The sequence below is a fragment of the Malania oleifera genome, chromosome 12, assembly GCF_029873635.1.
Source record: "Malania oleifera isolate guangnan ecotype guangnan chromosome 12, ASM2987363v1, whole genome shotgun sequence".
NCBI classification, from domain to species: Eukaryota; Viridiplantae; Streptophyta; class Magnoliopsida; order Santalales; family Ximeniaceae; genus Malania; species Malania oleifera.
In genome coordinates this window covers 72921338-72946721 of record NC_080428.1, presented here as the reverse complement: position 1 = coordinate 72946721, position 25384 = coordinate 72921338, and the positions used below count along the sequence as shown (strand labels likewise).

General features: G+C 38.0%; 1 protein-coding gene across 1 annotated transcript; it reads left to right on the top strand.

Annotated features, from left to right (window-relative positions):
- The first annotated feature begins 287 nt into the window (after nt 1-287).
- On the top strand, nt 288-24043 carry LOC131144135 (pyruvate dehydrogenase E1 component subunit alpha, mitochondrial-like). Its single transcript, XM_058092548.1, has 8 exons — nt 288-1148; nt 1286-1365; nt 5320-5397; nt 21858-21953; nt 22060-22131; nt 22343-22396; nt 22544-22609; nt 23537-24043. The coding sequence occupies exons 1-8, from the start codon at nt 446-448 to the stop codon at nt 23579-23581; spliced, it is 1194 nt and encodes a 397-aa protein (XP_057948531.1). The 5' UTR covers nt 288-445; the 3' UTR covers nt 23582-24043.
- Nucleotides 24044-25384: the final 1341 nt, after the last annotated feature.

The following is a 25384-nucleotide window of genomic DNA, read 5'->3' as shown; positions in this document are numbered from 1 at the left end:
TTTTTTTTAATTATTTTTTTAAAATGGACTTAAATCACAATTAAGAGCAAAATATGATTGTAAAATCTCAATTTAATCATTAAAATGTTTTAAAAAATTGCAAATTTATTTAAATTCACATTTCTTAAATATAATGATATAATGAAAGGCAACTCAAAAAAACATGACACAAAAATCAAAGGGGTTGAAGAATTCAAGGGACCAAATTCGAGCGAGTGTCGAGAAAAAGGCCAAAATAAAAAAAGTAAAAACACAAAAATGCTTACCCGACGGCGGGCGACGAATTGTTTTTTACTTAGTTTTATAAACTGCACAATTTCGGTATCTTTTCATTTTCGATTTCATTCCCCCAACCGCCGCCCCCCCCGCTCCCCCGCTCCTCCTCAGCTAACCTCCCACAAATCCCTCGATTCCGAACAGTCCCCGGGCCGATCCAACGAGCGAGATGGCTCTGTCTCATATAGCGTCTTCATCATCTCGTTCTGCTCTCGTCAAGCCCCTCGCTGCCCTATCGTCGTCACCGTCTCTCCGGCGGCCATTTTCGTCCGCCGATGACTCCACTATCACAGTTGAAACCAGCGTCCCCTTCACCGCCCACAAATGCGATCCTCCGTCGCGCACGGTTGAGACCACTCCGAAGGAGCTCATGACCTTCTTCAGAGACATGGCGAAGATGCGCCGCATGGAGATCGCCGCGGACTCGCTCTACAAGTCCAAGCTGATCCGGGGATTCTGCCACCTCTACGACGGCCAGGAGGCGGTGACCGTCGGCATGGAGGCTGCGATCACGAAGAAGGATTGCATCATTACAGCTTATCGCGATCACTGCACCTTCATCGGTCGCGGCGGAACCCTACTTGAGGCATTCTCGGAGCTGATGGGCCGGAAGGGTGGTTGTTCGCGCGGTAAGGGTGGGTCTATGCATTTCTACAGGAAGGAGGGAGGGTTCTATGGCGGTCACGGCATCGTTGGGGCTCAGGTGCCTCTAGGTTGTGGATTAGCGTTTGCGCAGAAGTACTCCAAGGACGACACTGTTACCTTCGCTTTGTATGGCGATGGCGCTGCGAACCAGGGTCAATTGTTTGAAGCGTTGAATATATCCGCTCTTCTGGATCTGCCTTCGATTTTGGTCTGCGAGAACAATCACTGTAAGGACTCAAAGATTTCGGAGACATTTTGGTTTGAATATTGTTGATTTATATGCCTGTTTATTTAATTATTGTGTTTTAGATGCCTATTTATTCTCTTTTTTTTTTTTTTGTTTGATTTGGATTCGGTTTCCTAGATGGGATGGGTACAGCAGAATGGCGGGCAGCAAAAAGTCCTGCTTATTACAAGCGTGGCGATTATGCCCCTGGGTTGAAGGTTATACTCAATTTCATTTTCCTCCCCTCGTCCCCTGAAATGGGTGTTCGTGTAAAGATATTTAATTATTTAATTATGAGACGCTACGTGATTTTGAGTTTTTCTGCCTGGTGGTTGTTCCCAAAATGATGTCTCTGTTTCTTGCGCTTGCAACTTGCAAGTTTGCAACAGCCCGAGACTCCCATGCTATATTAGTGTTCTCATAGCGCACAAAGCTCCCACATCACATTGGGAGTTTTGAAGGATATGGTGTATGTAGCCTCACTATGAGCCTTGCCTCCACATTTGGAGAGGTGGTATCCTTTTCTTGAATTTGTGCATCTGGTGCAACATTGTAATTGTTATGCCAACATAAAATAGAGATAATTTACTCCATCCATATAGCACAACACATGGAAAGAGCTTTTGGTAGTTGGCCTCTCACGAGGTTTACCAAAAAGACTAGAGCCTCTTTGAAAAATGACATTGATTTCTGTTGACATCTATATATAATAATAGATTTGGAGAAATAAACGTTGTATAGTTGTATCAAATACTCTGCACATCTTTTATTGGCTAATGCCTGCATTTTCACTATAACTCTCCGTGTGCAGCAATATTGGGGCCTTTTCACTTATGGCTCTGAGATTTTTTTGCTACCATTTTGGGAGTCAGAGTCACTATTATAACAAATAAATGCCATTGTCATGAGATCAACTAGCACAGTTGTTATTATATTTAAATGTGATAATACCAGTGCCATTTTTTAATAATAGGGGATGCTGGCTCCTTTTTGGCAATTTTCTGGGAGCTCTGTGTAAAATATTTCAGTTACCTCTCCAAGTTAATTGGTCAGAACATAGAAATACAACTTTAATTGCATAAGGGAACAAAATAATTCATAAAACTCTTGACAGTCTAAAACTTACTCAATCCACTATGCATGTATTTGAATTGTAGCATGTGACGTTTGCTGCTTTTTATGAGGCAAACAGAAACTGCACTAAAATATATTATGGCTCTTTTTCGTATTATTATTTTTATTTTTAAATTTTATGAACATGTCTTAAATAAATTAAGGGTGGACTGTATGGAGGTCCTTTAAATTTTCTAGTTTGTTGAAGACCTGATGGAAGTACTTGTTTGAAGTTAATCCCACTTCCATTTTTCTCTTTATTGAATTTGTGACTGCAGTTTAGTTCTCCAGGATATCGTTTATCTCCCTCTCCCTGTCCCCCCTCTTTTTATTTTTATTTGGAATGTAGCTTCTATCTTCATCACATGTTGATTTACCCTGGTTCCGTGTGCAATCGTGTAAATGCAGGGATATTAAAATAACATTTTTTTGCTGAAAATTTGAGGTTTGCCATGTGCATGCTGTGTGAACTGTCCACTTAAGTAAGGCTCAAAAAGTTGATTCAGGCTTACTGGGTTGTTTCTACACTGGATGTTAGGAATGTTGATTTGTCGTATGGAGTGGTAATTAATAGTTTTGATTTTTAGTTTTATGTTGATACTTAAATAATTTTAATTCTAAAACTGATGTTATAATGAATTTGCTGTTAAGAAATCCAGTATGTTTTCCGTACTTGATGCAGCATGCTACCATCACCTTTGTTATGTTCTTTTCCTCTCAGTGGCTTTTTGGAGAATCAATATTCAGTTTTTGGTTTCATTTGTTTTTGAATTGGTGAACAGACTAAGTGACTACAAATACTGAGTTGTTGCGAGGTGTCCGTCTTAATTTGGAGGCCTTTTGATTGGTTTGTTTATTACTCCTCATATTTTTATGGATTGTTTGCTTCAGTTATACTATGTCCCTATACTGCAATTTGCAAAGACTTTATAAAGCACAACTGAGAGTGTGCTTTTATTGTACATTGGTTGGCTTTTAATGTATTATGAAGTGATAGTTGACTTTCCAATTTCAGTGATAAGGAGTAAATGAAGTTGGTACTTACAATATCGCTTAGTTCATCATGAGGATGAGTTTGAGTAGACGAATTTATATGGATTGACTTTATGCAAATGTACAATTACCCGGATCTCTCCTCATTGTTTTGGATTTGGGCCGAATAGTGGAAACAAAGACGGTTTTTTTGATTCTCTGATGGACTAGCCCAATAAACAAAGCCCAAAACTGGCGTGAGGTGGTTTTGAATCTAGGCCAGAATATTGAAGTGAAGGGAGGCATGAGTATCTTCGGCTAGGCCTCATAAACCTTCAGGCCCACATTCCTAATGATATAGCTAGTCCAAGAGGCTTTTAAATTGAGGGAGGGCTTTCAATCTCATTTATATCCTCTGAACCAAGCCAAATCCCATCTCAGGATGTTCAAGAGGTTTCCACATGTAGTCAGCTCCAGAGTTCTCCCAGTAACTTTAATAGGCAGCCCATGGACTTGGGTCTTTGTTCAGCTTTGATGCAAACTTGAGCTTCAACTCTGGCATGGCAATGTTCGTCTTTGAAGCAGACTCAAGTAGTCCAAGAAGAAAGAAATAACATTCTTGGAAGTTTTGAAGGGAAAAAGGCGGCCAAGACACCGTCCTCTCAAACTACTATGAGGATTTGGTTGATGTTTCTATTCCCTTAGTGGGAGAGGAAATCCGCTTAGATTAGAGGGGAGAACCAAAAAGCTGTGAGCATGAGATTCAAGGGAAAAATAAATTAAGGAGAGATATTGGAGGAAGTTTATGTATGATGGAAGAGCCTATGTTGCGTGATAGATTACCTAAAAGCTTAAGTTAAAGCTTAAGTTGTTAGGTTATGGGCTGACAATGCATATCAAGCCTTAAACACTCCCCCGCACATGCAGCCTGATTGCACATGGAGAGGTAAACATCTAATAAACAACACCCACTATCAGGAAGAAGATAATTCTTAACAGTCAAATGATAAATGCGGGCAACAAGACTAGAACCCAGGACGTAACCATGTCTTTGATACCATGTTATGTTACCACTTTACCTAAAACTTTAAGTTGTTAAGCTGTTGGTCAACAGTGCACATCAAGCCTTAACAGTGGAGAAGTGTGATACAAGTGAGGAGGTTGGAATATGAAAGGAAAAGAATAATAGGGGAAAGGTTTCGGACAATGAAGTCCTTTTGTGATGTGGGTTTGCTTTTGGATGAGATCCTGGAACAATATGGTTATGTTTTTGAATCATTTGATTTGCTTGGGATTTAATGTGTGTGCCGCCACCTCCAATGGAAGGATTGGAGGGAATTTGTATTTTTGAAAATGATGGTATGGCTGAAAAACAAATGTACAAGGTTGGAATTTTGCCCAACCTATGGAGGGAATCTATGGGAAGGATCTAGAAGCTGAGCATTTGATGGATAAATTGGGGTTATGGATATCTAATTTTAGAAGAAATGAATTTTGGCTCAATGGTGGTAAAACTAAGGTGAAGAAGGGTCAAGGGACTATCAAATTTGAAATGTTTGATGAATTATGGTGGAAAGGGGTTTGAAGAGGGGTCTTGGTTAATAATTGTTGGTTGTTTTTTTTTTTCATATAAATTTATTCTTAATTTTTTTTTTTAAATTTTTATTTGTACTTTTTTTAGGTTTCTATCCTCCCCTAGAATGTTATCTCTTTTTCTCTCTCAATATACCTTCTTTTTTTTTTTATCTTAAAAAATTTGAATAGATTGCTTTCAAATATTTATATATGTGTGTATGTTGAGGGAGGGGGTATTTTCTATGAAAATATCAGTCAGGTGTTAGTTCTCTGCGTATTCAGGCATTTGAGGGGGAAATAATATACACACTGCTTCCTGTGTTTGTTGTAATGCTATGAAGTAATATTCAGGCCCTTGTAATATACACACTGCTTCTTGTGTTTGATGTAATGCTATGATCTATGATTAGACAACTCAATGACGATAAGAGTTTTTAATTTTTTTTAAAAATGTATTTGTCATGTTATTTTTTCTGCTTTCAGTTTCTCAAATGTTTCACATTCTGTCACAGGTGGATGGTATGGATGCCTTTGCTGTGAAGCAGGCATGCAAATTTGCCAAGGAGCATGCTTTAAAGAATGGTCCTATTGTGAGTTCACTGATCTGGATGTTGTGCTAATATATCTGAATACACACACACACGCGCGCGCGCACACACACATTTGCAACATAGCTTATGGAAATTATAATTTCATCTTCTGATTTGATTTTGTCACTAGATAAATTTCCTCCAGTAACCTGTTTAATACAGATGATAGTTATGTCTTCTGATTTGAGTCGGTGGTTATTTGAATCATTGCATTCCTATGAATTGTTTTAGTTATCATTTTATATTTTTAATTTTATGAATATGTAATATATATGTAGTAAGCACAAACTGGAAATTGATTAATAGTAGATCTGTACAAGTCTTTGAATGATAACTCAAATGGATGCATCCATGCTAGTGGGCATAAAGTTGACCTTCTGTTTTATATATGCATACATATTTATATAATGTTATGGGTTTTGTTGTAATGGCTATAAACAAAGAGATAGGAAGAGGTAATTCATTTTTTTTTTTTTATGGCAAAATTTATTAAGAAAGAGAGGGAAGGAATACAAATTATCGGAGGACAAGACCTCAAAAAAACTTCAAATAACAAAAATGGAAGAAAAATAATAAATCTATAACTTAAAGCTATCAGGGAAGTGTGTGGATTATACCTTTATCCTCACCAGTGCCTAAGAAGAATAGGTCGATTAAGGTTTCAGGTTTCAGCCTATTAGTTTAATATCTAGCATATATAAGATCATAGCTAAGGTTGTTGCTAATAGGTTGAGTTCTGTCCTGAGCTATATTATTTCTTTTGATCAAAGTGCTTTGTGGGAGGAAGGCAGATTGTGGATGCTATCTTCTTGGTTGCTAATGAGGCGGTGAAGGATGTTTATTATAGGAAGAACAGTTGTATTGTGTTTAAACTAGAGTTTGAGAAGGCTTATGATAGAGTGAATTGGGATTTCTTGGATAGGGTGCTTAGAATGAAAGACAATGGAGTTAAGTGTAGGAGTTTGATTAAGAGCAGTCTGTTTAGTGTTTTTTTTTTTTTGTGCAATTATAAATGGGCTGCTTAAAGATTGGTTCACTTCTTCTTGGGGAGTTGGGCAAAGGGATCTGGTAGCTCCCTTTCTTTCCTTGTGGTGGATGTGTTGAATAGAATTACAGATAGGGCTGTCGATACGGGGGTTGTGAGAGGTATTTAGGTGGGAAGGGAGGAGCTTGTAGTGTCACATTTGCTGTTTGCATATGATACCATTATTTTCTTAGATGATGACGTTGAATCTTTTGTTAACATTCTCACCATTCTGCACATGTTTGAGTGTGCCTCTGATCTGCTAATAAATTTGGGGAAGAGTGGTATTGGACCAATTAATGTTAGTGCTAACAAGGTTTGAACATAACTTTCCTGGCTGGGTGTGGTGGTGTTTCAGAGTGGCCTTTGATCTATTTAGGAGTTCCTTTGTGTGGTAAGCCTTGATCATTTAGCCTTTTGGGACTGAATGGTGTCTAAGGTAGTGAAGCCGTTGGATGGGTGGAAAGGAGCTTTGTTTTCTTTTAGTGGTAGAATTACTTTTATACAGACCAGCCTTTCTACTATCCTGCTTTATTCTTATCTCTTTTAGGATGCCAGGAGGGGTAGGCTTGTAGGTGAAAAGATAGAGAGTATTATGAGGGATTTTCTTTGCTGGGTGTATGGAGAGGGAAGATAATTTGGTTAGGTGGGAGGTGGCATGTAGGACAAAGGAAGAAGGTGGGCTGGGTGTTGGTTATTTGGTGTCCAAAAACACTTCCCTGTTATTAAAAGTTTACCTGGAGAAAAGATTCTATAGGTGTTTATTTTTTAAAAACATTTTAAGCCTGCAACTTTGGAGTAAGGCATTGAAAAATTTTTGGCTTTTCAAATCCTAACTGCATTGTCCTTGGATGAGTATCAACCTTACTAGAACCAGCCAAGAAAGCCTGGTTATTGGCGCCATGAGAAGCCTTCCAACCATCACTGCTATTTGCTGGAATCCCATCACTTGCAGCGTGGCCTTGAATCGCAGTGTCCACCTGCCTTTCAATTTCCAACAATGATGGCGAAGATGGTTTTTTCCTCAGTCAACAGTGAGCACTGCTGCAAGGCTTCAAATTACCATTTTGAGTTTGGCATATTGCAATCATTTTTGGCATCTTATATCCGTGATCTTGAAATTTCTGCAAAATTGCCGAAATTCCAGTTTTCACTACCTTCAAGATCAAAATGACAGTCCATTTTCATTTCACAAAATTTCCATCGAAATTTCCACAATGAGCATGATACTGTTGCTTCTATGCTACTACGTTGCTTTTCCATGAGCTGTTTCGTTGATGTCTTCCTTCACATGTATCTATCTTTTCTACTGATACAACTAGGCTCCACGAATGAATGCCTCTCTCCTTTCCTTCGTTATCACCATCAGAGCCAGGAAGAATATCTGTAACCAATTCACAGAATTCTTCTCTCTTTTAGGTCCACCTGGAATAAACACGACTGAAAACATTTTTCCTTTCCATCCAAGTCTTGTGATGTACAAATCACCATTGCTTCCAACAAGAGAACTTTGAAAACCCCAGCAATCTCCCAAAATTGGAGAAAAAAGCAGTGTTTTAAAAGGTGAAGACGTAAGGGGCATTTTACCTTGGGTGAGGCAAGGCATTAGCCTTTTGGGAATTTAATTTTAAAATTTGTAAAAATAAAATATGTATATTATAAATTATAATTTACTATATAAATTGTGAAATCATTTATATAAAATTGAAGGCTTCAATTTCATATTACTCTAGCTATCCTTTCCCATAAATGCCACAGCCACAGCCACAGCCACAGCTACATTCATGTGCCTTTCCAAGGAAATAACATTACTAATGGGTTATTATCCAGCCAAATAGAATAAAGCACGTTGCTTGAGTGAGTCTAAGAGGTCCAGTGAAATTTCTGATGACCCGAATTTGTAGCTGTTCAGCCCTCCTCTTGACTCTCTTCTGCGCTTCTCACGTGCTTCATCCTGGAGAGAATCAAATATGAAGGAATTTTCAAGAACATATATAGTCCAGAGAGAGCCAGTTGTCAATTAGAGAAGCTCGTCAGAGGGAGAGGAAGGTCAAAAGTGGTCCTTGAAGAAGCTGCCTGTGTGCGATCATAGAAGAAGGTGGGTTTGAATGAATTTGGGTCGAAGGGGAGAGAGAGTAAAAAAGCTGGCAGCTTGTCTCTTCACTTTATGATGTGGAACGAAGGAATGAAACCTCTTGGACCGTTAGTCCATTCTTTTGCCTTCTATGTTTCTCATAAGAAAGCATATAAAAATGTGTTTCCATTATATGTATGTCTTCTTTGGCGAGGCATCAAATGCGTGCCTTTTTCTCGTGTGTGCGCCTAATAGAAAAAGGCATGACCTTTTAGAAAGTGCCTTGATGTGTTTTGGCCCCAAAATGCCTTGTAAGCGCATTTTAAAACACTGAAGAAAACCCATTAGAGAACCAAAGAAGCAATTGAAGAAAATTTCACCGTCTCACCCATCTATATTAGGCCAAAATGCCCAAATCCGTTCTTTTGCTACCGAGAAGTATAAAAAAATGTGTTCCCATTATGCATATGCCTTCTTTGGCAAGGCATCAAAGGCATGCTTTTTTCTCTTGAGTTTGTGCCTAATAGAAAAAGGCATGTGCCTTTTGGGTCCTGCACCTTTTGAAAAGTACATTGATGTGTTTTGGACCCAAAATGCCCTGAAAATGCTTTTTAAAACAATGATGAAAACGCATCAAAGAACCAAAGAAGCAACTAAAGAAAATCTCACGGTCTTTACCCATCTATTAGGCCCTTGATTGTGTTTTGAGAATGAAAGGAGTGATACTCTTAACTCACCTTATCCAATCTCAGATCGAAGGCTTTGGATTAAATAATTGTGAGGAGGGAGGGAGGAATGTTTCCCTAAACTCCAATTTGGGAGGGTGATGCCACTTGGACTAAAATAATGTGTGAAATGTTGCAAAAAGGAGATATCGTTCCAACCAACACCCCCCTCCACCAAAAAAAACTGAAAAAAAAAAAAAGAAATTGAATAATTCTTGAGCTAGATGAGTTTAGAGCCTTTATCCTAAAGTAAGGTTCTATGGCTTTATGTGTTGGCTTGGCTTTACCTTTTTATGCCCATATTGTCCCTATTGACACCCCCACTGGGCCTAGCATGGTCCCCAATCCTCACCAAACAAAAACAGTTCAATTCAAATAAAGGGGGTATTCATGCATTTACATGGACACTATTGCTTCAAAAGAGTAGTACGAACACCAAATGAAGCTTACTGAGCCATTTGGATGGCTAATGACATTTGGACTCAAATGACCTGTGAGATACTGTAAAAAGGAGATCCTTTTCCCCCCCTTTGGATGGTTCTTAAGTCAGAAGAGTTTAGAGCCTCCATCCTAAAAAGTGGTTCTATGGCTTTGTGTTTCAGAGCCTCCATCCTAAAGAGTGATTCTATTGCTTTATTTGTTGTCTTGGTTCTACCTTTTTATGGTTTCCAAATTGTCCTTATTGATGCCCCTACTTGGCCTAGCATGGTCCCAATCATCACCTATTACAAGCTACAAACAGAAATGGTTTAGTTGAAGTTGAGGGTATTCATGCTTCTGCATGGATTGGAGACTCAAGCTTCACAAGAGCGGCACTAATGCTAAATGAAGATTGCTAAGACTTTTTCAATTAGAAACATAGTCTCTAATTTTATTTCCAAATCACAAAGCCTAACACCAAATTCTCTCGAACATAGTTCTAAACCCTTATCTTGCATCACTTGTGTGTGTGTATTTGCAGATGATGTAGTACAATGCATTAAGCTATGTAGCACTGAGAATATATAGACTGAGGGTTGCTCGGGGTTTGATTGCCCATAGTTAGTAAGGTATTATAGTCATCGGTTTTGTACTTGACATATATTATAAATAGAGGGAGTGATGCATCATTGAGGTTTAGTTTTCCATTTTACCCAATTATTTAACATGGTATTAGAGCATGATTTGGAGACCTACACTAATTGTTACAACTATTATAAAAACTGGAGCTAAAACCCTAAATCCGCTGCATGTATATTATCATAGAAGAATTTCCATTAACACTATAGCCCTAGAAAACGGCCAGCAGCTGCCGGAAGTTAAACTGCTTGTTCAGGAACACAAATCTACTATAGATTTTGCAAAAACAATACCGTAATCACTAATGAACTTAGTGTTATATAAGTTTCTTGGTGATTTGTCCATGGTCGTTTCGGTGGTTTCTCCAATTGTTCCTGTGCTGCGTGTTCATTCCTTGGGGCTGTGTCTGAGTTTCTTGGTGCTGTGGCAGCTTTGTACTGATTTATTTGTGACTCGTTCATGGTGGGTCACCTTGTTCATGGTTATTCGGATTGTTCCAGCAATTAATGTTATTATCATTGGTCTAAGTTTGTGAGTGTTGGGATGGAGTTTGCAAATCCCAAAAGTATGGTTCCCTTGTTAGTCACTTGTTTGAGTGGCCCAGGTACTATGACTATATTAGAGGAGGACTAGTCAAGGTTTCTACAGTATGAATTGTCTCAACAAGCATCTAATCACATTGCATCTTTTGCCTAGAAAGGTAATCCCACAGTTTTTATGTCATCTAGTATCTCTCCACTAGTCCTTGGGTTATTGATTTTTGCTGTCATTGACCATAGAACAGGTGCAACCACCTTCTATTCTGCCCTCTAGTGTCCTGATAATCTACCTCAAGTTACCCTTGCTAATGGGTCCACTATTGCTGTTAAGGAGATAGGCTTTCCATCTCTCATTCTTTTGTATTATACATTCCTAACTTCCCTTTCAATATCATGTCAGTTAGTAAGCTAACAAAGTCACTAAATTGTTTTGTCACTTTCTTTCCTGATTTAGTGGTTATTCATGATTTGAAGATGAGGAAGACAATTGGCATTGGATGTGAGGCTCATGGGCTTTACTACTTTGAATCACTTTCTCCTCCCATTACCTGCACAGCGGTAGCTATGCCACTTCAAATCCATTGTCGCCTTGGTCATCCATTCTTTGTCAAGTTGAAACAACTAGTTCCTACATTGAGTTCTGTATCAAATTTTGAGTGTGAGCTTGTTAATTGAGAAAACATCATTGTATTTCCTTTGCTTCTTGGATTGACAGATAGGTGGTTAGTCCTTCAACGCTAGTCCATTCTAATATTTGGGGTCCTAATCGTGTCAAGTCAAAGTTGGGGCTTTGGTACTTTATTACATTTGTTGATGACTACTTTAGGATAACTTGGTTGTATTTAATGAAAGTTCGTTTTGAGTTGTTTAATATCTTTTGTGCTTTTTGCTCTCAAATAAAGACTCTTTGATATACCAGTCAGGATACTTCATAGTGATAATACTAATGAGTACTTCAATACCCAATTCCCTACCTATATGACTATTCGTGGTATGATCCATCAGTGCTCTTGTGCCCACATTCCACAACAAAATAGAGTTGCAAAGTAGAAAAATAGACATTCTTGATGTCACTTGTACCCTATCGTATCAAATGAATGTCCCTTAAGTTTTTTGGAGTGATGTTGTGCTCGCAACTTACCCCTTCATAAATAAAATGCCATTATCCATCCTTGGTGGTAAAATCCCATATGTAGTTATCTCCCCTATGAATCTTTTGTTCTCCCTTGTATATTTGGCAGTGTGTCCTTTGTCCATCAATTTAATTCCAAGAACGGATAAGTTAGATCCTCGTGCTGTCAAATGTATTTTTTTGGGCTATTCTTATACTCAAAAGGGATATTGATGTTACTGCCCTACTTTATATTGATTCTGTCTTCATTGATGTCACCTTTTTTGAGTCTACACCATACTCCTCTAATTCCTTGAGTTTAGTTGACCTTGATGAATCCCTTCCTTTGCCTTTCCTTCCTGATCCCAACCTATTATTTGTGCCTAATTCTCCTACATATTTATCCAGTTTGAGTCCTTCTTGTGACTTAGATCATCCCAATTTGCAGGTGTATACAGCGACTCTAGGGAGGAGAGCCTCCTTTAGCTTTTATTACTGTGCCTCTAGTTCCCTCGTCAAATAATTTTATTTCCTATGATGTTGATTCTCCTATAGCTGTTTGGAAAGGTAAACACACTTGTACCCGACAACCAATCTCTAATTTTGTTTGTTATGATTTTTTGTTACCCCCGTATTACTATTTCATTAGTACTTTGTCTTCTGTTGCTCTTTCAAAATTTATTTTTGAAGTCCTATCCCATTTTAGGTGGAGGATTTCAATGGTTGAAGAGATGCGTGCGCTACATGATAATGATGTTTGGGATTTAACAACTCTTCCTCTTGATAAGTTTGTCGTTGGTTGTCGGTGGGTTTACAATGTGAAAGTCAATCCTGATGGTTCTGTGGCTCGTTTGAAGGCCCACCTTGTTGCTAAGGGATATACTTAGGTGTACGATTTGGATTATTCAGACACATTCTCTCTGCTTAGCTTTTAATTCGCCTCTGACCATCAAATGAAATGTGAATAACCTGTCCTCCTCTTTTTTAAACAAGGGGGGCTTCCGGTTCTGTTGGTGCTAGAAACAATTATTTCTTCTCCATATTACTATATCACTAGAGTCAATAATTTTATATGGGGAACTACCGAACTCAATAACTTGCTGTCGTTACTCTTCAGTTTTCTGTTGAGGTCGATCTTGTATAGGTATTCAAATCGGATCAGTGATTGATTTCTAGGTTTCGTCATGACTAAACTTGCCTTCGTATATTTGTTCATCTCTTTAGCCACTTCTTGTCGTTGGCCTTTACATAAGTTAGATATGAAGAATGCTTTCCTACATGGTGATCTTCATGAGGAAGTCTATATGGAGCAACCACCTAGGTTTGTCGTGTAGGGGGAGTTAGGTTCATTGTGTCAGCTTAAGAAATCATTATATGGATTAAAACAATCTCTCACAACATGGTTTGGCCAATTTAGTGCTGTAGTACTTGCGTTTGGCCTCCGACAGTTTGTAGTAGATCACTTTGTATTTTATCGTCATACTTCAATTGGCAGGATTTTTCTTATTGTGTATGTGGATAACATTGTGATCAATGGTGATGATGATCAAGGCATCCAAGACCTAAAACTTTTTCTATGGAGTAAGTTTCAGTTTGAAGACTTAGGACCATTGATATAAAAGTATCGTGATCTCATATGGGAATCGTCTTGTTATAGAGGAAGTATGTTCATGATCTTTTAGATGAGATGGGGTTGTTGGGATTCAAACCTGTTGATATACCCATGGATCCCAATAGTAAGCTAGTGTCAAATATAGGTGACTTGTTGCCTACCCTAGGATGGTACCTGGACTTGTTGGAAAGTTGAATTATCTCAAGGTCACTTGACCAAATATATCCTTCGGAATTGGTGTTGTGAGTCAGTTTATAGATTTCTCAAGAATAAGTCACTGGGATGCAGTAATTCTCATTTTGTGATATCTCAAAGGTGCATTAGAGAGAGGTCTCTTATATCAAGATGAAGGTCACACTCATATTTAGGGATATACAGATGCAGATTGGGTCAGGTTGTCTTTCGACTGAAGATCCACAACCGGGTATTGTATCTTTGTTGGTGCTAATTTGATTTCTTGAAAAAGCAAGAAACCAACTGTGGTGGCCAAGTCAAGTGTTGAGTCAAAGTATAGGGCTATGACGTACACTACATATGAACTTGTTTAGTTGAAGAACATGATGAAAAACTAGGTTTTCCACATTCCCAACCTATTTAGTTGATGTGTGATAGTAAAGCTGTCATTTATATTGTCTCCAACCCAATCTTCCATGAGCAGACAAAGCACGTTGAAGTTGGTTGCCACTTTATTTGTGAGAAACTTGTATAGAAGCTCATTACAACTACTCATGTGAAGTCTAAGTTTCAGCTTGCTGTTTTGTTCACTAAAGCCTTGGGAGGTGCACATTTGAAATTCATTGTTAATGGTTATTTAATCTTTTAGCATTATTATTATTATTATTATTATTATTATTATTATTATTATTGTTATTATGTGTTAGAGTTTTGTTAGTAATAAGTGCGAGTAAGTAAGGGTATTATGGTCATTCCGATTGTACTTATATTATAAATAGAGGGAGAGACCTATCATTGAGTTTAGGTCTTCCATTTCACCCAATTACTCAACATGGTATCAAAGCGTGATCCAAATTAAACCCTACACTCAGCCTCGCCAAAAAACACCATTTCCGTGGCTGTCCTTCCTAAATTTACTTCCATCCCATATTATTTCACAAAACCAAGCATACACCCATAAACATACCCCCTCCCACGACTCAACCCACAAAACCCCATCGCCAAAGGAGCCCCCACGTGCTGGCCAAATGCCGGCAGGGCGACCCAACGTGTGGGTGCGTGAGTGAATTTCCGGTCACATTTTTCTTTTTCTTTTTTCCTCTGCCATGCTTTAATTCCTTCTCTAGACTATATTGTCAAGATGTTAGATCAGTTTTTTGCTAAAAAATTCTACCTTTTTCCGACTATGCACTTGCGGCATTTTGTTAATGTTTGTTCAAGGCTTGTGAAGGCTTCTTTGTGAGTTTTTTGGAGCCGTGGCAGCATTCATATGTTCAGTTGTGAGGCTGTGGCAGTGCTATATCCATCGGTGAGTTGTTCACCTCGTCCGTGGCAGTGCGGCACCCAAGGAATGTTTGTTTGATGCTTCATGAAGCTGTTTATCAATTGTTAATGAGTTTATTGAGTCTGAAACAGTTGGATTTGCTGTGTTTTTTAATTTTCTATCCTAATTCCTTCCATATACCAAATTATCAAGCTGTTAAGCATGTGTTTTTTGCTCCAAGATCCAATCTTTGTTGTGACAATGCACTCATGGTAATTCATTAGTTGTTCGGTTACTAACAGTCATTGGTGACCTTCTTGGGGCAGTGACAGTGCTCATAAGCTGGCTGTTTTTTTTTTTTTTTTAATCGTGTGAGGCTGTGGCAGTGTTGCTTTCTTGGGGCTGCATTTGAGGTTTTTGGTGATTTTTTCATGGTAGTTTTGGTGGTTCACCTCTCCAATTGTTCCAGTGCTGAGTGTTGCTTTCTTGGGGCTGCGCGTGAGTTTCTTGGTGCTATGGCAGCCTTGTACTTATTTATTTGTGGCTTGTTCATGGTGGGTCACATCGTTCGTGATTGTTCCCGCAATTAATCTTATGATCATTGGTCTGAGTTTGTGAATGTTGGTATGGCGTTTGTAAATCCCAAGAGTATGATTCCTTCGTTAGTCACTTGTTTGAGTGAACTCCGTACTATGACTATATCAGAGGAGGAGTATTCCAGGTTTCTACAGTATCAATTGTCTCAACAAGCATCTTACCAAATTGCTTCTTTTGCTTGGAAAGGTAATCCTACAATCTGCATGTCATTTAGTATCCTTCTTACTAGTCCTTCTATTATCGATTATATAGCCACTGATTATATAGCAGGTGCAACCAATTTCTTTTCTAATCTCCAATATCCTAAAAATCTCCTTCAAGTTACCCTTGCTGATGGGTCCACTATTGCTGTTAAGGGGATAGGAACAGTAAATCCTACTCCTCCTATCTCTTTTTCTTCTGCTTTATACATTCCTAAATCTCCTTTCAATTTTATGTTAGTTAAAAAACTGCAAAGTCACTAAATTGTTCTATCACATTCCTTCCTAATTCTGTGGTTATTCAGGATCTGAAGAAAGGAAAGATAATTGGCACTAGATGTGAGGCTCGTGGACTTTACTACTTTGAGTTGCCTTCTTCACCCATTGCCTGCATAGTCGTAGCTACACCGCTTCAAATCCATTGTCGTTTTGGTCATCCGTCCTTGTATAAGTTGAAATAGCTAGTTCTTACATTGAGTTTTCTGTCTAATCTTGAGTATGAGTCCTGTCAATTGGGCAAGCATCATTTGTTCCCTTTGCTCCCCGAGGTCGACAAACGGGTGGTTAATCCTTTCATGCTTGTCCATTATGATATTTGGGGCCCTAGTTGTGTGACATCAAAGTTGGGGTTCCGGTGCTTTGTCACATTTGTTGATGACAACTCTAGGATGACTTGGTTATATTTAATAAAAGATCGTTCCGAGTTGTTTGATATCTTTTGTGCTTTCTATTCTGAAATAAAGACTCAATTTGACATGCTAGTCAGGATACTTCTTAGTGATAATGCTAAGGAGTACTTCAGTATCCAATTTAGTATTTATATGACTAACTCTAGTACGATCCACCAGTCCTCTTGTGCCCCCACTCCACAACAAAATGGAGTTGCAAAGCCGAAAGGCAGACATATTATTGAAGTCACTCGTACCCTATTGTATCAAATGAATGTCCCCAAAGCCTTTTGGAGTGATGCTGTGCTCATAGCTTGCTCCCTCATCGACAAAATGCCATCCTCTGTCCTTAGTGGTAAAATTCCATATTCAGTTATCTTTCCTAAGGCTCCTTTGTTCTTCCTACCTTATATATTTGCTTGTGTGTTATCTCCAGGAATGGATAAGTTGGATCCTCGTGCTATCAAATGTATTTTTTTGGGCTATTCCTATACTTAAAAGGGGTATCGATGTTATAGTCCTACTTTACATCGACTCTTTGTCTTTGTTGATGTCACCTTTTTTGAGTCTACACCATGCTACTCTTATTCCTTAAGTTCTGTTGACCTTGATGAGTCCCTTCCTCTGCCTTGCCGTCTAGATCTAAACCTAGTATTTGTGCCCAATCCTCGTAGATCTTCATCCAGTTGGAGTCCTTCTTGTCGCTTGAATCATCCCAATTTGTTGGTATACACACGACGACTCAAGGGGGAAGTGCCTCCTCCAGCTTCTACTATTGCGCCTCTAGTTCCCTCGTCGGATGATCTTATTTCTCTTGATGTTGATCCTCCAATAGCTATTCGATAAGGTAAACGCACTTGTACCCAACATCCGATCTCTAATTTTGTTTGTTATGATTTCTTATTACCCTCTTATTACTGTTTTGTTAGTACTTTGTCTTCTGTTGGTCTGCCAAGATCTATTTCTAAGGCCTTTTCTCATTCTGGGTGGAGGACGACAATGGTTGAAGAGATAGGGATTAGGTATCTCTTCCTCCTAATAAGTCTGTGGTTGGTGGTCGTTGGGTGTACAATGTGAAAGTCAATCCTGATGGTTCTGTGGCTCATCTAAAGGCCCGCCTTGTTGCTAAGAGGTATACTCAAGTTTATGATTGGGATTATTATGACACATTCTCCTTAGTTGCTAAACTTGCCTTAGTACGTTTGTTCATTTCTTTAGCCACCACTTGTCATTGGCCTCTACATCAGTTAGATGTGAAGAATGTTTTCCTACATGGCGATCTTCATAAGGACGTATACATGAAGCAACCCCCTGGGTTTGTTGCTCAGGGGGAGTTAGGCTTAGTATGTCGACTCAAGAAGTCATTGTATGGATATAAACAATCTCCAAGAGCATGGATTGACTATTTTAGTGCTTTAGCACTTGAATTTGGCCTTCGTCGGTGTGCACTAGATCACTCTATATATTTATTGTCATACTCCATCGTGCAGTATTTTGCTTATAGTATATGTGGATGAAATTGAAATAATTGGTGATGATGATTGTGGCATCTAGGGCCTAAAGCTTTTTCTACAGAGTAAGTTTCAAACCAATGACTTGGAAATTGAGATCTCGTATGGGAACTGTCTTGTCACAGAGGAAGTGTTTTATTGATCTTTTAGATGAGACGGGGCTGTTGGGATCCAAACTTGTTGATACACCCATGGATCCCAATAGTAAGTTAATTCCAGATATGGGTGATTTCTTGCCTAACCTAGGTCGGTATTGGAGATTTGTTGGAATGTTGAATTATGTCATAGTCACTCAACCAGAGTGTTGTGAGCATAGTAGTTAAAAGCGTGCCCCTAGGCGAGGAGTTCAGCGCCTCATCCTAGGTGAGGTGAAGGTACTTGCAAGAGTCGCAGGGAGGCGCAGAGGGGCGTCAGGCAACATGAATCGCGCCTTGAAGTTTTTTAGCCTGTTAAATAGAGAAATAGCCAGAGCAGAAGGATCCTTGGCCCTAATTCGACTCGAACCAACTGGAGCCAACACGAAACCCTTCTTCTTTGACCCTTCAAAACCCCATGACCCTTTGCGAGTTCGTCTTCTACATTTCGAACCAGCAGGAGCCTTTGCGAGTTCTTCTGCCAGCCTTCGAACCAGCAGCATGAGTTTGTCTTTGACATTTCGAACCAGCAGGAGCCCTTGCAAGCTCTTCTTCTTCTTCTTCTTCTTCTTCTTCTTCTTCAGTTATTTTTCTTTTGCAGTTCTTCTTCTGCTTCTTCTTCTTTTTCAGTTCTTCTTCACTTCTGCTGCCTCCTGCCACTTATTATGTAGTTTAATGCAAGTTTATACTTTATAATTAATACATAACATTTTTTACTACATTTTGCTGCTGTTTTGTAATTTGTTTGGAAATGCAGGGTACAAACTTACATTTTTTTTTTCCCCTGAATTTAGCTGCTGTTTTCTTGTACTCTTTTCTTTTGATATTGAAGATGCTTTTGGGCCTTCAGCCTGGCAATTTTATTTCATTTCTAATTTGAAGCTTGAAATCTTGCATGCGTAATTACTTATGTTGAACTATGCTTGTTTCACTTGGTACTTGGTTGTCATAAATTCCATAATTACTATTGAATATTTTGGCATTTTAAATTATAATATAACTATTGATGTGTTTTTATATCAATTACCCACCAAATAGGCATTGTTCACAATTTTAATAATTGTGGTGAGGCATGCGCCTTCACCTTGCGCCTCGATTCCGAGTACCCTCTGTGCCTTGCACCTTTGACTACTATGGTTGTGAGTCAGTTTCTCGATTCCCTGAGAACAAGTCACTTCGATGCAGTAATTTGCTTTTTGAGATGTCTCAAAGGTGCATTAGGGAGAGGTCTCTTATATCAAGATTAGGGTCACACTCATTTTCAGGGATGTACAGATGTAGATTGGACCGGATCACCATCCGATCAAAGATCCACAAACGGGTATTGTATCTTTGTCGGTGGTAATTTGGTGTCTTGGAAAAGTAAGAAACAAATTGTGGTAGCCAAGACGAGTGCTGAGTCTGGGTATAGGGCTTAGTTCACACTATGTGTGAACTTGTTTGGCTAAAGAACATGTTGAAAGAACTATGTTTTCCACATTCTCAGCCTATGGAGTTGATGTGTGATAATTGAGTTGCTGTTCATATTGCCTCCAACCCTATCTTCCTTGAGCGGACAAAGCTTATTGAAGTTGATTGTCACTTTATTTGAGAGAAACTTGTACAGAAGCTCATTACGACCACTCATGTGAAGTCTGAGTTTCAGCTTGCTGATTTGTTCACTAAAGCCTTGAGAGTTGCTTATGTGAAATTCATTTGTAACAAGTTAGGAGCATATGATATATATGCTCTAGCTTGAGTGGGAGTGTTAATGGTTATTTAGGTTTTTAGCGTTATTATTATTGTTATTATGTGTTAGAGTTTTGTTAGTAATAAGTGTGAGTTAGTAAGGGTATTATGGTCATTCCAATTGTACTTACATATATTTTAAATAGAGGGAGAGACCTATCGTTGAGTTTTAAGTCTTCCATTTTACCCAATTACTCAACAGTAACAAGCTAGGAGCATATGATACGTATCCTTCAGCTTGAGGGGGAGTTTTAATGGTATTTAGTTATTTAGCATTATTATTATGTGTCGAGTTATGTTAGTAAGTGTGAGTTAGTAGGATATTATGCTCATTGGTATTGTACTTAACATATATTATAAATAGAGGGAGAGACCTATCATTGGGGTTAAGCCTTCCATTCTACCCAATTATTCAACTGAGTACTGTGTAATTTACCAGTATAACTTTATAAGTATATATATATAATGTAATTTTAATAGAATTAGAAATGAGGGTGGACCTTGGTGCATTAGTAAGGTTACTTCTTTTTTTTTTTTGCATCAGGTTTCGCATGTTCAAGCTGCAGAAATAGCCTCCTTGCATGGAGGGGTACCCACCCACCCACCCAAAAAAAAAAAAAGGAAAAAGATAAAAGAAAAAGAAATTGGTGACCGAAGTATTGTAGCAATCTGCCTGTAGGGCTGGATTATGGGGCTGTGGCTCAAGTCAGAGCGAATGTGGCGCTTTGGTTGAAATACATAAAATATTTCACAATATTAGCTATATATATATATATATATATATCTTTTGGTGTAGCAACAAATGGTATTATCAGCTATTGCTTGTGGGGCATTCGTAGCATCGCCACATTTTGTGCTATGGAAATTATCTAGTATTAATTATTCATGGCAAATAGCTTATTTTTCAATTTTGCAAACTTTGTATTAAAAACCTGGAAAACAGTTAAAAGTTTTGACACTCCCACTTGTGGAAAATAGTTATATTTTCCATTTCCAAAATTTCAAATAATTTCAAAATGCTACCTTGTCTTCCAATTTTCTAAATTTGTATAAAAACATAGGCAAATATCTTTTTTTTTTTTTTAAAAAAATTCTGATTTCTTATATTAGTTTTTGAAAAATTGGAAAACAGGGTGTTATTTTTTAGTTGTTTGCAAGTCTAGAAATTTAAAAAGACAACTTTTTTTATTTTGCAAATAAACAAATCCTTTATTTTTATAATTTTTAGCACAAATATTGGATAATTGAAAAATACATTTGCATTTTCATAACTTCTTGGAAAATTAAAATGAAAATGAAAAACTATTTTCCACAACTAAACGGAAAAGAGAAAGAAAGATGTGACCATTATGGAGGAGAATATGTGGAAAACTCAGTTTGGGCATGTAGAACAAAGGTGAATAAATGTGCTAGCACGCAAAAGTGATTTCATTCAAGTCAAAAGTATCATAAGAGCCATAGGGAGGCTAAAAAGAACAAGATTGAGGCTGTAATAAAAAAACATGAGCTTTGAAAACTTGATAGAAAGTGGTTTTATGTGGCTGACAGCAAGCTTTTGGTATTCAATCTCCAAGAAATGATAAAGTGCTATCTAAAATAAAGAATTTAATAGAAAAAGAATTTATGCAGTGAATTGTTGGTATTGAGGCGTGGTTGAGTTTGTATATCCAATTGGCAGAGGTACCTGGAGCATCTGGATCTTGTAGTAGGTGTATGAATGTGTTTGATGATTTTCTTGACTCCAATTTTTTTTTTTTATTGTGTTGGCTATGTTTAAGCATCAAAATGGATTAAGATGTTGCTTCTTAAAACACAACATTTGCTTGGTATGGAAGTATGAATTAACTTGTATGAGTTGCATTTGCTTGTGTCATAAGTTTGGAGTTCATATATACTATGTGAACAGATGCACTTAGTGTTCTACTCCTTGCACTTTAAGTTGTTCATTTCTCAGAGCTGTGAGTCGCTTGATCCTGTCATAATACATTTTTATGAATCTTATTAATAATCTATCCCAAATTTTAATTTTTTGCCCTCCAGATTCTTGAAATGGACACCTACAGATATCACGGTCACTCCATGTCTGATCCAGGAAGCACTTACCGTACGCGTGATGAGATTAGTGGTGTGAGACAGGTTAATATATGATTCTAGTTTCTTTCTTCAGGTTAAAACTGATTTCTTTAAAATTATTATTATTATTTTGAGGTTCTCATTTGGTTGTCTTTTGGTTGATTTCCAGGAGCGTGATCCAATTGAAAGAATAAGAAAGTTGATACTAACTCATGACTTGGCTACTGAAAAGGAGCTGAAGGTAAGTGTGGATCGTCAACTTTTACATGAATGGAATTTTTATATTTTGGAATGTGACAGTTGGATTTTGTTCTTAATGTCGAGTTTTTGACTTAGTTTTGCATGGTTGGAAGAAAATCATTATCGGAACTAATTTGAATTGTTGGTGATGACTATGGAATTGATTTGAAAGGACTACATGTAAATGAGGTTTTCTTCCTTCCTTTGTCCAGGATATTGAGAAGGAAATAAGAAAAGATGTAGATGAAGCCATTGCAAAAGCCAAGGTGGGAAGTGTTTCTGCACTTGTAGTTTAGATTTTCATAAGGAAAAACCCAACAATTCTCATGTTCTGTTTTCATGGTACTTGCTTGCGAGCATTGTTCTTGATATGTTATTCTTCTGATCCCTTGGCTGTTTTTTCATGTTTGCAGGAATGTCCAATGCCAGATCCTTCTGAACTCTTCACTAATGTGTATGCAAAAGGCTATGGAGTTGAGGTAAATTCTGTTTCTGCAGCATCTGTTGCATGATTGTCCTCCCTCATCTGTTTTAGTTTTTGCTTTTCTACCTGAAATAATTTGAAGTCCTTTCTCACTCGATCTACTGCCAGTGGATATTGGTTTGAAAGAATCCCCCTATTTATAAAGATTGCACCCTTTCAATGGACATTCTCCTAGAATGCTGTACCAGAAAACAATATCCGCACTGTAGGAAATTGTTTACGTATATCAAGAAGACTAGGGCTGAGTTTGTTCAACTCATGGAAACAAATTGTGAAAGCTTGATACTTGGCCCACAACCTAACAGCATAAACTTTTGGGTGAAATAGTAATCTAACATGGTACTGGAGCCGGTTACCAAGAGGTCTTGGGTTTTAGTCTCGTTGCTCGCTTTTATTGTGTGATGTTTAAAATATTATTTTATTCGCTATAATAGGTATTATTTATTGTATTTTTATCTCTCCACGTGCTATCGGGTTACATATGCTGGGGGGAGTGTTAAAGCTTGATATGTATCTGCTGATACCCTAACAGCTTAAGCTTTTAGGTAAAGTGGTAATCTTGAGAGACTGCCAATGCAGAGGAAAACTGGTGTAGGATGCCAGGAGACCCTGGAAGTAGGATGATGCAAGCTAGTCATTTTTTTTGTGTGGGGGGTGGGGGTGGGCACACATATTCCCATGTGTTGTCTTAGTATATTTTGTTTTGTGTCACTTAGTATGCACCTATTTTTATAATTGATGGCGAGGGCATTGGTAGGTCAATCATGAGTTACTTTTTAGTTTTGAAATGCACTTATTTTCTTAGATGAGGGTGAGGGTGTTGGTTTAGGCCTCAGTTTTGTCCCGTTTTGTTCTTGTTCCTAATCTGCCCTTCCCTGCTTTAATATGGCATGAAATTAGTAATCCCAATTCTCTTCGGCAGGCATTTGGAGCAGACAGGAAGGAAGTCAGAGTCGCGCTTCCTTGAATCTGGTGGTTCCTGAAATCGTCACCAGCAGACCTTCCACCTCCCTTCCCAGATATTCGAGCAGGAGAGAAGGAAAAAAAGTGGGGAAAAACAACAACAATAAAGGGTTGAGACAGTAGTCTCTTCCTGGCTACATTTTTTTGTTATTTTGATTTTTTTTAGATATATAGGGAGCTGGTAGCTTTGAAATCCTGGCAGAAATTTCAAATTTCAGGCCATGTTCTTTTATTATACGTAGGGACGCCCCCAGATGCTTTTTGACATTCAGTCTGCCTGTATTGCTCGAGTAGTTAGGATTGCTTTATTCTTCCTCTTGTCAGCTTCTTATCACATGCCGTGTCATATTTTGCATTCACGCATTTTGCTTTTTTAATTTTTTGGTACCTTGGATTCTCATCCAGCTTGGATCTGTGATGTGCAAAATACAAAATAACAAATGAATGGTCCAGAGATTGCTTGCCATGTTGCATAGTTGCGTCGTTGTTTTGTGCCCTGTTTGATTCAAATGCCAATGTGGGTAGAAATAGTAGAACAGAGATTTTCCACCATTGCGTATTTGGTAGGTAGAGGGTGGGGTGCAGTTGCGTCCTAAAATACGTCTATTAACTCTTTCTGTAGGGAGGCCATGGCTAAGAATGAGTTTATGGATGAATAGTGTGCTTTTTTCTTAAATGTTTGCCTGGTCCTTTCCACCATATGAATGAAGGGAAAGGGAAGGGAAGAGGTCCTTGGAACTCTTTGAAACGGATGTACTTTTCTTAAATGCCCTAATGAGTGTTGCTTGGTCCTTTGCACCATATGAAGGGAAAGGGAAGGGAAGAGGTCCTTGGAACTCTTTGAAACATACGTACTTTTCTTAAATGCCCTAATGAGGGTTGCTTGGTCCTTTCCACCATATGAAGGGAAAGGGGAGGGAAGAGGTCCTTGGAACTCTTTGAAACATACGAGCTTTTCTTAAAATGCCCTAATGGGTGTTGCTTGGTCCTTTCCACCATATGAAGGGAAAGGGAAGGGGAGAGGTCCTTGGAACTCTTTGAGACATACATACTTTTCTTCGAATGCCCTAATGGGTGCTGGCTTGGTCCTTCCCACCATATGAAGGGAAAGGGTAGGGGAGAGGTCCTTGGAACTCTTTGAGACATACGTACTTTTCTTAGAATGCCCTAATGGGTGTTGCTTGGTCCTTTCCACCATATGAAGGGAAAGGGAAGTGAAGTGGTCCTTGGAACTCTTTAAATATACGTACGTATGTATTGTTTTTCTGTTCCCATTATTATTACGCCTAAACTGCTTAGTGGTTCCACCTGTGACATTGGTAATATTCTTCCTCAAATGCAAGGAACTATTTTTTAAAAAAAATAAAATAATGATAATGCCAATTAGTTTCACACTTGTAATATGCACGCACACAAATGTATGCATATATTGTTTTATTAAATATTTGACACATTTTTCAAAAATATGGGAAATCCTATTGGTGTTATAAAAAAAATATTATTTGCATTCTACATTTGTTTTTTCATACAATAATTCACAATTTCGTTTCTTAATTTTTTATGAATTATAATTTTAAAATAGATTCACTTATCCTAAGATTTAATAAAAAGAAAAGAATCCCTCCTAAAATTTTAAAAATTTTATTGACCGACCTTATTTAAAAAAAAAACATATAAATCTTGTTTTAAAGTACTTGTATTTTTATAAAATGCAAAATGAAGTTTGTCTTTTTGATAAACTTTAGAGAAGGTTTTTAGAATTCTTAAAAACTGAAGAAATGTTCATGAAATTTTAAAACTTTGGAAG